This window comes from Lithobates pipiens, unplaced genomic scaffold (assembly GCF_037356315.1).
Source record: "Lithobates pipiens isolate NorthernLeopardFrog02 unplaced genomic scaffold, aLitPip1_a1.2 Scaffold_16, whole genome shotgun sequence".
Classification (NCBI taxonomy): Eukaryota; Metazoa; Chordata; class Amphibia; order Anura; family Ranidae; genus Lithobates; species Lithobates pipiens.
The window spans coordinates 354,986,288-355,000,806 of record NW_027507748.1 but is presented as its reverse complement, the minus strand read 5'-3'; the positions used below and the strand labels follow the sequence as shown (position 1 = coordinate 355,000,806).

The 14,519-nt window shown below is 38.9% G+C and overlaps 1 protein-coding gene across 3 annotated transcripts in view; it reads right to left on the bottom strand.

Moving 5' to 3' along the window:
• CSMD2 (CUB and Sushi multiple domains 2) overlaps positions 1–14,519 on the bottom strand; it is a 1,348,498-nt gene that overhangs the window by 485,304 nt on the left and 848,675 nt on the right. For all 3 annotated transcript variants that reach the window (XM_077481921.1, XM_077481922.1, XM_077481923.1), the window contains exon 7: positions 7,766–7,843. In XM_077481921.1, the coding sequence (XP_077338047.1) occupies positions 7,766–7,843 (78 nt within the window). The remainder of the gene's footprint in view (positions 1–7,765; positions 7,844–14,519) is intronic.

Genomic DNA, 14,519 nt, shown 5'->3' with positions numbered 1-14,519 from the left:
GACAAAAATAGTGCTAATAAAATTAAATACAGTTCTGGTATTCTGGAAAACTGTGTTAGAAAATTGATTGAAAATTGAATGAGTGGGATAAAAGAAGAAAATGTAATGTAAACATCTTATAAGTAACCAAAGGCCATGAAGCATAGCTAAGCAAATAAGTTTGGCTGACTTAGTCTTAGACTATAAATGCTTGTCTAAACAGCATCAGCTCCAGTGAGCATTTAGAAAGCATTTAACAAGCTTTCAGCAGATTTCTTTAACCCCTTGAGTTGTCATTCAGCCCTGTAAGTATTGAATATAGATATTAAACATGCTTTTTGCAGACTTCACTATTATTTGGAAAACTTTAATAACAGTAAAGTAAAGGCCAATGAAGCCAGATAACAATTTGTTTAACGAACCCCTTGCCAATCGTTGTTAATACTTAAGCGATCCTGCTTAAAAGAAGTTATCACAAATGCTTTGCATTGGGCAGCCGGAAAATATTCCAATGTGCTCCTCTCTTCAAGATGGACACTTACCACCTCCAAAGAAAATGCCAAAGTGGCCAGCAAGGGTAGTCTCAGTGAATTCAGGAAATTCAGTCCAAAAAAAAAGAAAGGAAAAACTGATTCGGAGAGGTGAACGGAAGAGGTTCTCTCGCTACCATGGGTGACAGCAAGCATCTTGTGGCATTTTATCTTGTGTATGAACTTAGGTTTACATGTTTAAAATGGTTAACAGATTCACATTTATTTTACGTTAACCTTGCACTTCCTTGAACATCTAGAATAAACAATTCTAGATTAAAATTGAAGGGTACTTTATAAAAAACCTGAGAGAAATATGGAAGCAACCAGTGCTGACTTTTTTTTGGAAATAGCTGGTTTTCAGAAATTTCCGGCTTAAATACATTCAAAGTCACTGATCTGAAGCAAGTATGAAACTATTATGCTAGTGCGAAGTCAGAATTCTTTATCCATATATATGTTCTGGGTCAGTGTCTGAGAAAGCACTGATCAACACGACACTCCTGCAATTAGCACCTTCAGAAGAAGACATTAGTAATGGCAGCACCTACATTTTGCTTAGCATAGGTTTCCTTAGAAAGTCATATCTAAAAAGAGTAAACAATATATAAAGTGTAGCCCTAAAGAAGAAATAATAGTGCATAAATATGTGCTATAGTTTTGCTTATGCGTAAAAACTCACATAATTATTGTTGGTCTACACAATCCAGAATATTACATCTCCAACAATCAAATACATACTTATGCATATTAGTTTACATCAATGGGTGAATGAACCTTGTGTATAACAAATAACACACAAAAAAGAAAACTTTTTTTGTGAAAAAGATAGACAGTCCTTTATAGAAGTGCCAAATATGAAATTGAATATCAGATGGACTGTCCAATCATAGCTCAACCAAGTAGCCACCCGTGTGACGATACTACCACCTTAATAGATGTAAGCTTACCAAATGGTGTTGACCCAAACAAAATTATATTCTAAGGGTCATACGTGCTCAATAAACTGGTTGTAAAAAGTGAACTTCCCAGGTCACAGGATGGTCAAAATCAATATAGAAGATGCCCTCCTCCAACGTATGGATATGAACAGATTTTCTCCACTTAACAGAAATCTCCAACATCAACTGAAATATATATAGGGCAGAAGAATAGGGCCATATAGCGTAATTCCGTTTAAAATAGTATTTATTTAAAAAAGTATCAAACTTACATTTATGCAGTTGCTGAAGCGCTTATATATAAAAAATAGGCAGTAGTGGAGCCCTCCCGATGCGTTTAGTCCTCATGGACATCATCTGACCCTATTAAGGTGGTGGTATTGTCACACGGGTGTGTGCTTGGTTGAGCTATGATTGGACGGCTCATCTGATATTCAATTTCATATTTGGGACTTCACTTCTATAAAGGACTGTCTATCTTTTTCACAATTTTTTTTTTCTTTTTTGTGTGTTATTTTTTGTTATGCACAAGGTTCATTCACCCATTGATGTATGTACACTAATATGCATAAGTATGTATTTGATTGTTGGAGATGTAATATTCTTGATTGTGTAGACCAACAATAATTATGTGAGTTTTCACGCATAAGCAAAACTATAGCACAGATTTATGCACTATTATTTCTTCTTTAGCGCTACACTCTATATATTGTTTACAGTATTTGAGCTAAAATATCCATTTTAGTGTGTTAGCAGCTTTATTTTGGATAGCACAGTGTCACGTTTGAGTTTTAGTTTTTGTGTGCTGCGCTGAAAAAATAAAAGTGCATTCATGCAAATACAAATATCAAAATATACAATAAAACTTGTGAATAAAGTTTGAAGACACATATGCAAAATTATATCACATGTGAATAAAGTTGTTGTGCAAACAAAAAGTTCATATAAAGCTGAATTCCATCAAAGAAAGTCCCATGGAACAAAAGAGTGTTTGGAAATGACAATCATACACCTGATGACATGACACCCATTATCATAATCAAAAATTGAGGTTTTCCAGAAAGCCAGCGACCCCTCTTACTCAGAGAGGTCACACAGTGCTTGGTTGGATCTCTGATACACTGATAAAAAAATCCGTACGTTCCTCTCCTATGGCCGTAGATGGTATACACCAGGAGGTTCACAGCAACTCAGGATATACGATGCAGTTTTAGCCGTTTCCCGACCAGCGCACGCCGATGTACGTCGGCAGAATGGCACGGGCAGGCATATTGGTGTACAGGTACGTCCAATCTTCAATGCCGCCCTGCCATCGCGAGCGCGCCGCCAGCGGCGTGCTCGCGTGCTGGTCGGGACCCCCGTGAGGACTCGATCGCCACGGGCATACCCGCGATCGTCGCACAGGATGGCTGAATGGAGGAAATGCCGTTTAAACAGCATTTCTCCATTCTGCCTAGCAACTAGTGACGCTGATCTCTGCTCCATGTAATTGGAGCAGAGATCAGTGTTCACTAAATGAAAGCCCAACCCCCCCACAGTTAGTAACACACCCCTAGGAACACTTAACCCCTACACTGCCACCCACTGGTTAACCCCTTCACTGCCAGTGTCATTTACACAGGAATCACTGCATTTATATAGCAGTGATTACTGTATAAATGACAATGGTCCCAAAAATGTGTCAAAAATGTCCGATGTGTCCGCCACAATGTCGCAGTCACAATAAAAATCGCTGATCGCTGCCATTACTAGTAAAAAAATAAATAATAAAAAATGATTAATAAAAATGCCATACAACTATCCCTATTTTGTAAACGCTATAACTTTTTGCACAAACCAATCAATAATCCCTTATTGCGATTTTTTTTTACCAAAAATATGTAGAAGAATACGTATTGGCCTAAACTGAGGGAAAAAATTTATTTTTATATATTTTTGGGGGATATTTATTATAACAAAAAGTAAAAAATAATGCGTTTTTTTCAAAATTGTCACTCTATTTTTGTTTATAGCGCAAAAAATAAAAACCACAGGGGTGATCAAATACCACCAAAAGAAAGCTCTATTTGTGGGGAAAAAAGGACGTCAATTTTGTTTGGGAGCCACGTCTCATGACCGCACAATTGTCAGTTAAAGCGTCGCAGTGCCGAATTGCAAAAAGTGGTCTGGTCTTTGACCAGCAAAAAGGGACGGTCTATAAGTGGTTAGGAAACCTCAATATCAGAATGTTTAGGAGACAAATGAACTCCACATAGTGTGATACTGTCTCAACCTTAAACAGTACAAGTGACGTACAAATGCTGCTGCACCTGCGCAATTGCTGCTTGAAACTCACAGGAAATGTATCTGTTTGATCTGTTGATTTTGACATGATCATAGCTTGGACTTATGTAATTGTACTGTTTAATAAACCAGATGTTGAGACAGTATCACACTATGTGGAGTCCTGTTGTTTCCTAAACCTCTCTATTTCTTTCTCAGTGGATCAGAGGTCCAACCAAGCACTGTGTGACCTCTCTGAGTAAGAGGGATCGCTGGCTTTCCAGTAAACCTGCATTTTTGATTATGGTGATGGGTGTCAAGCTCTAAGGTGTATGATTGTCATTTCCAAACACTCTTTTCTTCCATGGGACTTTCTTTAATTTAATTCAGCTTTATATGAACTTTTTGTTCTGCACAACTGCTCTTAATTTATATGTGATGTAATTTTGCATATATGTCTTCAAACTTTTTTTTACAGTTATTATTGCATATATACAATTGATTGTCTGCACATTAGTATATATGATATTTGTTTATATTTGCACAAATGCCCTTTTATTGTTTAGTGCTGCACTCTTTTTACATATATTATCTGTGCCTGGCTGGTGTCTGGGTTATAGTGCACAACTGTTTATTAAATTTTAGTTCCTAGCGCAGTTATAACTTTTAGATTTATTCATTAGAAGGTTCATTGAAGCTTTTGAATTGCTGTTTATATGCTTCCTGATGACTTCAGATTAAAGTTATCTAGCTTCAATTAGGCTGTGCCTGTACTTCAGGGCCTTAGAAAATGGGCCAAGAAAAATATAAGGGCACATTAACAAAAGGGAGTTAAATGTTTTGTTATTAATTACACCACCTAATATTTTGACCAAATGCACAAAGATGTTTAATTAATAGCAGAAACGCTAATGTGTGGAAAGCCAATGCAAGCACTCAAACAGCATCTTTCACTTTGCCCAATGTTGGTATATGTTGGATATGATGGAGCTTGCTTGCTCTCAACATAGCTTATTGTTTTTTTCATTAGTAACCATACTGGTTAAGGCCTCTTTCAGATGGAGTAGACTCCATCAAGCAGCTCTGCCTACTCAGCGGGGGATATCTTTGCTGACCCCGCTGAGCAGACAGATGACAGGTCTCTGCTCACTCCTCTATGCAGAGGAGACACAGCCCACTGTTCTCTTTGGGGTGGTCAGATGGAGATGGACTCTCTGTCCATTTCCATCCAACTATCATCTGATCTGATCCACCAGAAGGATGGGGAACAGATCCCCATCCAACTGTTTTTAGCGGACCAGATCAGATCAGATGCCGGGGGGTGTCAGCAGACATGTGTCCGCTAACATCTGTCGTTCCATAAAGAACAATAGGTGGTCCAATCAGGTCCAATTGGTCCACTGGTGTGAAAGAGCCCTAACAGCTCAGTCTTGCAGCACTATGGTCCTTGGTTTGAATCCCAACAGACACTGCATGCATGAAGTTTGCATGTTACTCTTGTGCTTGTGTGGGTTTCTTTACACCAATGACATGCTTGTATTTTAATTGGCTGCTCCCAAGATGGCTGCCTCAACTCATAAGCACTTTCTCCAGGGAGAAAAGTGCTATCGAAATATACATTTAATTAAAAAAGTAAAGTAAAGTTTTTATTATTTTGGTCTTGATATAATGTGTTTAAAAATATGACAACGATTCAGCTTGTTACTTGTTACATTTTGTGGCATTCTAGTGTGCTGGAAACCTTTTAAAAGAAAAACAAAACAAACCTAAAATTCTAACAGGCCTTGCATCTAAATAATACAGGGTAGCCAAACAGCCTAGGCTTAATTACTACATTAATTTATTTGCTATCAATCACTAAAGCTACATAGATGAAGGAAAAGGGGTAGCTTTGAGCATCTGAAAGATTGAAGGAAGAGGGAAGAGAGAAGCTGAAAACATCCGTCAGGTGCTGCTGTGTTGCCAAGGCAACTAGTCCAGGATACAGTGGCGTGTATTCACGGGGGTGAGCCTCTCTGGCATCTCTCTTCCATCCATCACTCAAAGGGTTAACCCTTAACTAGTCGGCTCCCAAACCATTCATTAGGAACAAGTGGCGCCTGTGAGGATAGCAATGCTCTGGGCAATTATTTGTATCTGGTAGGAGAAATCAAGCAACGGATGTGGCCTCTTTTATGCAAGAAAAAAGCCTTAAATCTTTTCCCTACAGTGCAAGCATTGTTAAACCTGTGGCTTCCAGACATTATCCAGGCTTATACACTCCTATATATGTTTCACCAAGGCTGTGCTATAATTATAGGAGAGAGCTTTCTAGGAAACAGGAGACATGATACATTTATAAGTATATGCATGTGACTTTATGCACAATGCAGTAACTAGTAGCAATTACGCAAAACTATTTTTACTCATCAGTTAAAAACGTTGTTATGGGTTACTGCACTTCAAGCATTATCACTGTTATTTGAAATTCTTTTTTGAAAAATTTGGGCCGGCAATAGAAACATTAAAGAGCCATTTACGTTTGTGCAGTGCTTTAATGCATGTGCATTGTATTGAGACAGCCCATTAAAAATAACGGGCTGCCAACCTGCTAAAACAGATCCAAAAATTAGACGTGCCACAAAACTAGACATAATGCAGTATAGTGCATTGTAGCACGCTAAAACACATGTGCGTTGCATTGTGGTGCCATTCAAAATGACGTGCACTGCAATGTGTTTATGCAAATCAGCCTTTAGAAGAAAGCAAAAATAGTTTACAATGCCTGTAGCAAATATAGCACTTCTGTCACTCCTTTCATGTGAGTTATTGCTCTAAATGGTGATTGCTTTAGATAACACCCTCACTTTTCTATACTTACATTGCCTTGCATTCCCTCTATTAAACAAGAGGCTAATTAGTTCTCACATTGAAACATTTTCTAGTGTGACAAGATTCACTCCATTTGTGCTGTGTCTCCTTAACCTCGCGTGTCTTCTTGCTCTTCAGTTTCCAAACTGCAAACTTTTAAGCTGTCCTCACTCAGCATCTCAACAATGACTGGAGCAAATGGAAAATCGGAGGGATTTGCTGTTGACCTTTCCCAGATAAGACATGTGAATAATGTGCAGTGTCCTTTACACAGGGATATTGCTGATTTTTATTCCAGCCAACAATATCCTTTCTGCTGCCCAGGACAGAAATTATTAGCTCCAAGTGAGCAGGTGCGCTAGAACAACCAAAAAGCTTGTGCAAACAAGATATAAAAGGAAAAAAAAATAAAAAAATAAAAAAATAAAAACATGCATCTGCAGCTACAATATAAGTATGTTTCTTACAACTATTATTTACATATCTATCAGATGTATTCAATAAAGAATGAGAAGAGCAGTTATGATATGCAAAGTGCAGAAACCTAGAGCAGCCAACTGGATCTCATTGATCAGATTATAATATTAAGCTTATTGGTAGCTTTAGATAGCTGCACATCACTTGATACTCTTTTTATTGTCTTTCTGAATACAGCTGTATATGAACTTTTTTGAGGCATTGCATGTTAGCCGTTGCATGCAGTATCTTTAAAATCAGTAACATTTACAAAGAACCGAATAAACTGTAAACCAACGTTTACAGCTGCAGTATGAATAAATGATCTCAGGAGAGTATTTGTCTACTTGTGCTCCAAGCTAGGAGCCCTCAAAAATGCCTGGTATCATTTGGACCTCACATACTGAGCTCCAGTTCCATAATTTATATATCCACCAATAGAGGACAACACGTGGATATAAGTCTTTGTAGCTTCCAGGAATGCTCGTACTGTAAAGTTTACTTAACATATTTCTATTTAACATCTATGTTCTTCTCTGTTCTTGCGTGCTGTATTACATGGTATACATAGTCCTATTTGTTTTAGTTCTGGGAAAACAAGGAAGTGTTAAAGCATCCCCCACCCACCCTCAGTTAGGTGCCTATGAGCAGTGAAAGGAGAGCCATCAAACCACTGTTGAGTATGCAGGATGTATGGTGGGATAATGGCAATGCATGAAGGTGTAGTAATTGGTTTTAAACACTTACACACTGAAGTCTTCTGGTTGCTGTCCTTGTTGGGGAGTAGCTTGACTCCTCTAGATTTCATCTCCATTTGCTTTTTCACTGGAAGGATTTTGACAATGTACGCATTAGCTTTATAACTAACTCCTCTAAATACACAAATTACCTGTACTGTAAACCCAAAAACCAATGTACACATATCTCAAAAGAAATAAGCACTTTTCTTATTTTTCATTAAACCTATTGTATATTAATGTACAAAACATGCTTTTTTTTAAAAAACAATGGTATATTAAAGCAAAATATAACCAACTCATACATCATTTTTTAAATTCACACTGTTTGATGAAAAGACAAATATTTGGTTTGTGTCCAGACACAAATATGTTAATTGGGCATGTATTTCTATATAGATCTAGATTTCCACATCCGATGGGATTCCACGCTTCATATATTAGGTTTAATGCATAAACTAAAGCACAGGTCAAAACATATTTATATGTGCAGATTTGGCATTTAAAAATTATTTTCATTCCACATTTCTGACAGTCATAGTCCATAATCTTGAAACCTCAAATGTGAAATAAGTTGTCCCAGTGAAGCTCATTATGAAGTGAGAGAAGAGAGGTCTATAACCTCCAATGTACAACTACAGTAAATAATAATACATACAAATAAACCTTTATTCATTTGCTGTATTAACCTTTCTCAATATATGCTAGATACTAACTGAAAATAATGATCAATTAAAAAAAAAATAACAGCAAAACACATTAATGTATACAATATCTTTTAGACTATATTTATAGGTTGTTGATTTAGGCATAGGTATGGGATCACTTGTCCAGAAACTTGTATAGTAAATTATTATATTGTTACTGTTCTATAAAAATGCTATACACACAGAAATTTTTTCTTACTAAAATTATGATGAATACAAGCTGTGATGGGACCTAATGTAATCTACTGTATGCAAGTAGATTCAGATTTCTAAACAGAAGCCTTTTATGGAAAGAAAACAGATCCTATAATAGAATGGAATTGGCATACATGAAGGGATCATGCTCTATAACCCCGTCAAAATCCGTCATTGTAGTATGCTATTATTGTTTACGCTCTGCAGTGTATTAAAAGAGATGTATGGCAATCATTTTTTTCTAATCATACTTACCTAGGAGGATGCAGCACCGGTCCCCTGCTGTCTCTAACACTGAGAACTGAGCGATCAAACACAGCCAATCCTTCAGTTCTCAGAGCTCTCGGCTCTGCCCCTTCCCCCGTGCATGCTCACTAGAGCACTGGGCTGTAAAGGGGGCAGGGAGCGTCCAGCTCAGGCTCTCAGTGGCTCGCTGAGAGGCTGAGTTGGGTGCAGGTTCAGGCATGTGGACAGATCCTGACCATATAATTGCGATCTTGCCCAAGCTTGGACCAGCTCTGTGATGTCAGTTGACAGTGGGCTTCAGCCCGCTGTCTGCTGAAAACGGGCCACAGGAGTGCAGAACAAAATGCACTCCTGTGATACACAGGAGTAAAAAATCTCTAGCACTGATCAATAATATACTATGGCTGTAAAGTTACCACTCTCGGTCGATTACATCCACAAACAGAACATTGAGGGACAATTAACGTCATTACCCTCTGTTTGTGGATGTGATCGACCAAGAGTGGTAACTTTACAGCCATAGCTTACTGCTGATCCACGCTAGTGGTTTTTTACTTTCATGCTTTTGTAGAGTGATGCATTAAAAAAATAGGTGTACGCAGCGCTAAGAGCATAAAATGAAAGGTAAAGGTCCATAGTGTTTAGGATAAAGTCCTTGTTCAGGGAAAAAAACTGTAACCACCCACAATTTATACAGAGACACAATTAGTTGAGCACAAACTCATCCTCCACCGAACATGAACACACCAGGCCTCTTACCAAAAAGAATGGACCACTAAATTACAGATGGTCAGACAAGCATGATAAATCCACAGAGCCACAAAACCATTTCATGAAAATCATAGATAGCTGGGTCTTGTAGTCACACCAGATGAATATTCAGAGGTGCTTGTATAAGATACAAAAGAAGGAACTCCTCATGGTGTAATACTTTAAAACCAGGATCACATTTATTTTTAAAAATATCCAGGGTACTCACCTTTTAACAGATAAAAACAGGTATGTTCAAAAGCAGCAGTCTGTATAAGCTAGCATTTGTTTCCAACCACAAAGATGGCCGTGGTCAACACGTCAGAGCTGGCTGGAGCTCTGACGTCACAACGCTGCAACGTGTAGACCACAGCCATCTTTGTGGTTGTAAACAAATGCTACCTTATAAAGACTGCTGCTTTTAAACATGTATGTTTTTATCTGTTAAAATGTGAGTACCCTGGATAAAGAGTATGGCACAACTGCAAACCTACCAAGACACGGCTGTCCACCTAAACTGAAAGCCTGGACAAGGAGAGCATTAAGCAGAAAAGCAGCCAAGAGGCCCATGGTAACTCTGGAGGAGCTACAGAGATCCACAGCTCAGGTGTGTCATGAATCACCAGTAATACCCTCATGCCTTGTCTGTCTGTTTTCCTGGTCTGTGTGTCAACCTTGGGCCTGCACTTTCACACCTGCATGGTTAAGTAATCTTCCCTCAGCATGGCTCCAACCTAGCCTCTACAGGATACACTATTTAACACTGTGCTGTCCAAGCCTGCCTTGCCCAAGCAATATTGTGTGTTTGGTTTCCTGGCTCATGCCTGCCGCGTGCTCTACATCTGTTTCTGTTAACAATTTTGGCTTGTTCTTTCACTATCCCTGCCTGCTTGCTACCCTGACCTTTGGCGTGTTCTATGATTATCCTTGTCTACTAGTTGCCGCAACCTTTGGCTTATCTCTTGGCTATCCTTTGTTGCCCTGGGTTGCTGCTTCCTCTCCATCCTCCCGTAACCTACCGTGAGCGTGAGCTGGGAGACCTTGGGGGCCATGACCTGGAGCCAGATGCAGCACAGTCCATCCTCACCACTAGAGGCTCTGGTGAACACCTGCTGGCTCTTAGACTCTGTGCCCTGGGGAATCGTATGCTCTAGCTCCCAGTGGAATCTGTGTTGGTGCTCCAGTGAACCTGTTTTTCTGAACCACCCAGAGTTCCATCTACAGCAGTCAGCCATAGGGTCCACCACCTTAGCGGTGCACCCCTGACCCCAACAGTTTGCATCTGTCATCTGGCCTCAGGTGACCTGACAAGAATCTGTCCACAGGACAACTATTAAGCCCCATACACACTATCACTTTTTTCTGCTGAGTTTTTCCTTCAGATTTACCAAAACTATATAATATGAGGGCGAGCCTTCAATTTGCATGCAGTCAAGCAGACCCTTGCACTACATGGTTTTGGTAAACCTGAAGGAAAAACTCAGCAGAAAAACTGATAGTGTGTATGGGGCTTTAGTCATGCACTCTACAAATCTGCCTTTATGGAAGAGTGGCAAGAAGAAAGCCATTGTTGAAAGAAAGCCATAAGAAGTCCAATTTGCAGTTTGTGAGAAGCCTTGTGGGGGACACAGCAAACATGTGGAAGAAGGCGCTCTGGCCAAATATGACCAAAATTTAACTTTTTGTCCTAAAAGCAAAACGCTATTTGTGGCAGAAAACTAACACTGCACATCACCCTGAACACACCATCCCCACTGTGAAACATGGTGGTGGCAGCATCATGTCGTGGGGATGCTTTTCTTTAACAGGCACAGCGCAGGGAAGCTGGTCAGAGTTGATAGGAATATGGATGGAGCCAAATACAGGGCAATCTTAGAAGAAAACCTGTTAGGGTCTGTAAAAGACTTAAGACTGGGGTGGAGGTTCACCTTTCAGCAGGACAACGGGCCTAAACATACAGTCAGAGCTACAATGGAATGGTTTAGATCAAAGCATATCCATGTGTTAGAATGGCCTGGCCCAGTCAAAGTCCAAACCTAAATCCAATTCAGAGTCTGTGAGAATACTTGAAAATTGATGTGCACAGATGCTCTCCATCCAGTCTGACAGAGCTTGAGCTATTTTGCAAAGAAGAATGGACAAAAATTTCACTCTCTAGATGTGCAAAGCTGGTAGAGACGGTCCCAAAAAGACTTGCAGCTGTAATTGCAGCGAAAGGTGGTTCTACAAAGTATTGACTCAGGGGGGCTGAATACAAATTCACGACACACTTTTTACATATTTATTTGTTAAAAATTTTGTAAACCATTTATAATTTTCCTTACGCTTCACAATTATACACCACTTTGGGTTGGTCTATCACATAAAATCCCAATAAAATACATTTACGTTTTTGGTTGTAACCCGACAAAATGTGGAAAATTTCAAGGGCTATGAATACTTTTTCAAGGCACTGTATATTTTAAGGACTATATTCATATGGAAATTATACTATGAAGATTTCTGAGATTGATTGTGATTGTTAATTAGAAACCTATTGATTGTGTTCACTCCTAGAACTTTTTAACTAGGAGGGTCATTTTATATTAATTTTTAATTTTTTTTATTTGTATTTTTATTTTTATTTAATATAGTGGTCACAGGCACAGCGCTTTACAAATATTATTTAATTTGATATTTGACTCTCCCTGCCCTATATTTTGAAGCTTTTCCCAGAAGCAGGAGAAATCAAACACCCAGCTTAGGAAGCCCTGACCAGACAGAAACTCGCAGCTCAAATAATATAATATTTAATTGTTTATCACACAGAACATATGGGATTGTGTTAAGTGCCAATAACACACAACATATATTAGATGCACATAGCAGCTCACAAGATTCCTTTATTGTTTGTCTAGACGAGAGTCAAATATCCAGTTAAAAAATGTATCATGCCTCAGCCAGTCCCTGGAAAGGGGCATCCAGAAGGTGTCTAGGGAAGTGAAAACTATTTGGGAGGCCTGTGCAGATTCTTCTTCCTTTGATTGAGGGTTCCTATTCTCCTAGGGCTTCTGTCTCTGGGGACGCAGCTAGAGTGTACTGCAGAATTGCAGTTTGGGCCTTAGTAGATGCTGGGTTGAGGGCCTGGTCCAGATTACTAAAATAATTTTCCTGGTGGGCACTCTTCTGAAGTCCTGGTCTGGAGAATGATCTTTTAATCACCTACTGTGGGACTTTTACGTGTGTCTGCAACTATAAGGATTTGTGCCAAAAGTTTGTCCTCCTATTATTGTTTTGGAGTATCCTGCTTAACCCCTATCCTGCGTCAAGATTTTCAGCAATAATTGCCTAAAAATACCCCCTAGATTGAGCCTGCATTGTCAGTGTGCATAGAAATGTGCTTGCGACTGGCAGCCTCTGTACTAGCTAGGGAAACCTGGGGTAGTCTACAGCAGCCCCTCCGGGGGTGAGAGCTACAGCTCCTAATAGTATGAAGAACATTTACAATTATAATTTTCTGTGTACCTAACCATAGTTTTAATCATAATTTGCAAAATCACTGAGGAGTGTACTCTAGAAACGTTCGTTTTTACAATTTTAATGACCTATTAAGGTATCCCATGGCATATGTACATGCTTTGGCTATGACAGTACGAAGACAAGCAGTTACCCATAGCAATTAAACCAGCAGTTCCATGCAGTCAAATCAATCAAAGATGGATACTGCATTTGTACCTTTATTTTTACTTAAATGAGGACTATAATGATCCCCTGTTTAATTAAGTTTCATCTAACCGTATGTATCCATAATAATTTACTATTATCATGACAGGAATAGTGGAACTAATTAATTTAACACCGCTTTATAGGAAAATCAACCAGTCGTAGGGTTTAAGCTGACCCTTGCACATAGTGAGTCTCAGTGACTATACTAGCATATTTTCTTATTAAAAGCATTGCCTTCTAATCCATTTTTTTCAGCAGCTGCCAACAAAACGCTGCAATCACTTTGGCAGCAAATTCTCTGCTATTACACGTTTTTTAATGCAGTGAATAGCTGAAGTGGCTAGAATTGTATCCTTTGTAGCGCTCTGTCCCTCTGTTAGTCTTCCAAACACACTAAAGGAACCTACAAGGACTCTCATTGTGTTTAGCCAACTGGTTTCCCAAAAGTGGCCATATGAAAAAAAAGAGCACAGACCAATAAAGCATCCACCCTGTTGATCAACCAATAAGATTTTGTAATGAGTTTGCTGCGGGTTGCACAAATGTACAATGCTGGGAGACTCCCCGCAGGAGGATTTAATACCTTGAAAGCATAACAAGGGCTGAAAATATATTAAAATCTGAATCATTACTGATGTAAAGGACACACTGGGGATATTCTAAGTGTTTCTGTGCAGATTGTTCTACCGGCGGCAATAAGGAAGAAAAAATAAAAAAAAAGAATGTAGCTAAAATACCCTACTAATTCACATAAATGAAATCCTTCATCTATAATTTATATGGCCAGCTTTTTATATCTAATTAAACAAAAGCAGGACCAAAACAAATAAGTAAAATCACATTATGTTCACCTATTCCCTAAACACATACACATAATAGGTGAGAATTTTCTGAACCTCTGGTGTATTAGTGGTCTTTAAACAGGAAGAATTTGCTTGTATAGACATACAGCAGGCACAGTCAGCGTGCTTTATCTAAAGCTCACTTTGCCATGACATTAGGCTCTGCCTCCAGAAGATACTGTACCTTTGTTAATCTCATGCAAGACATATCGTAAACCATTCCAAAATCTGATGGCCCACTGGCATTATTAATTAGGATGCATTTCAAGCAGGTGGCAACAAATAGGATTTGGGTTTTATGATGGGATTACATGCACTG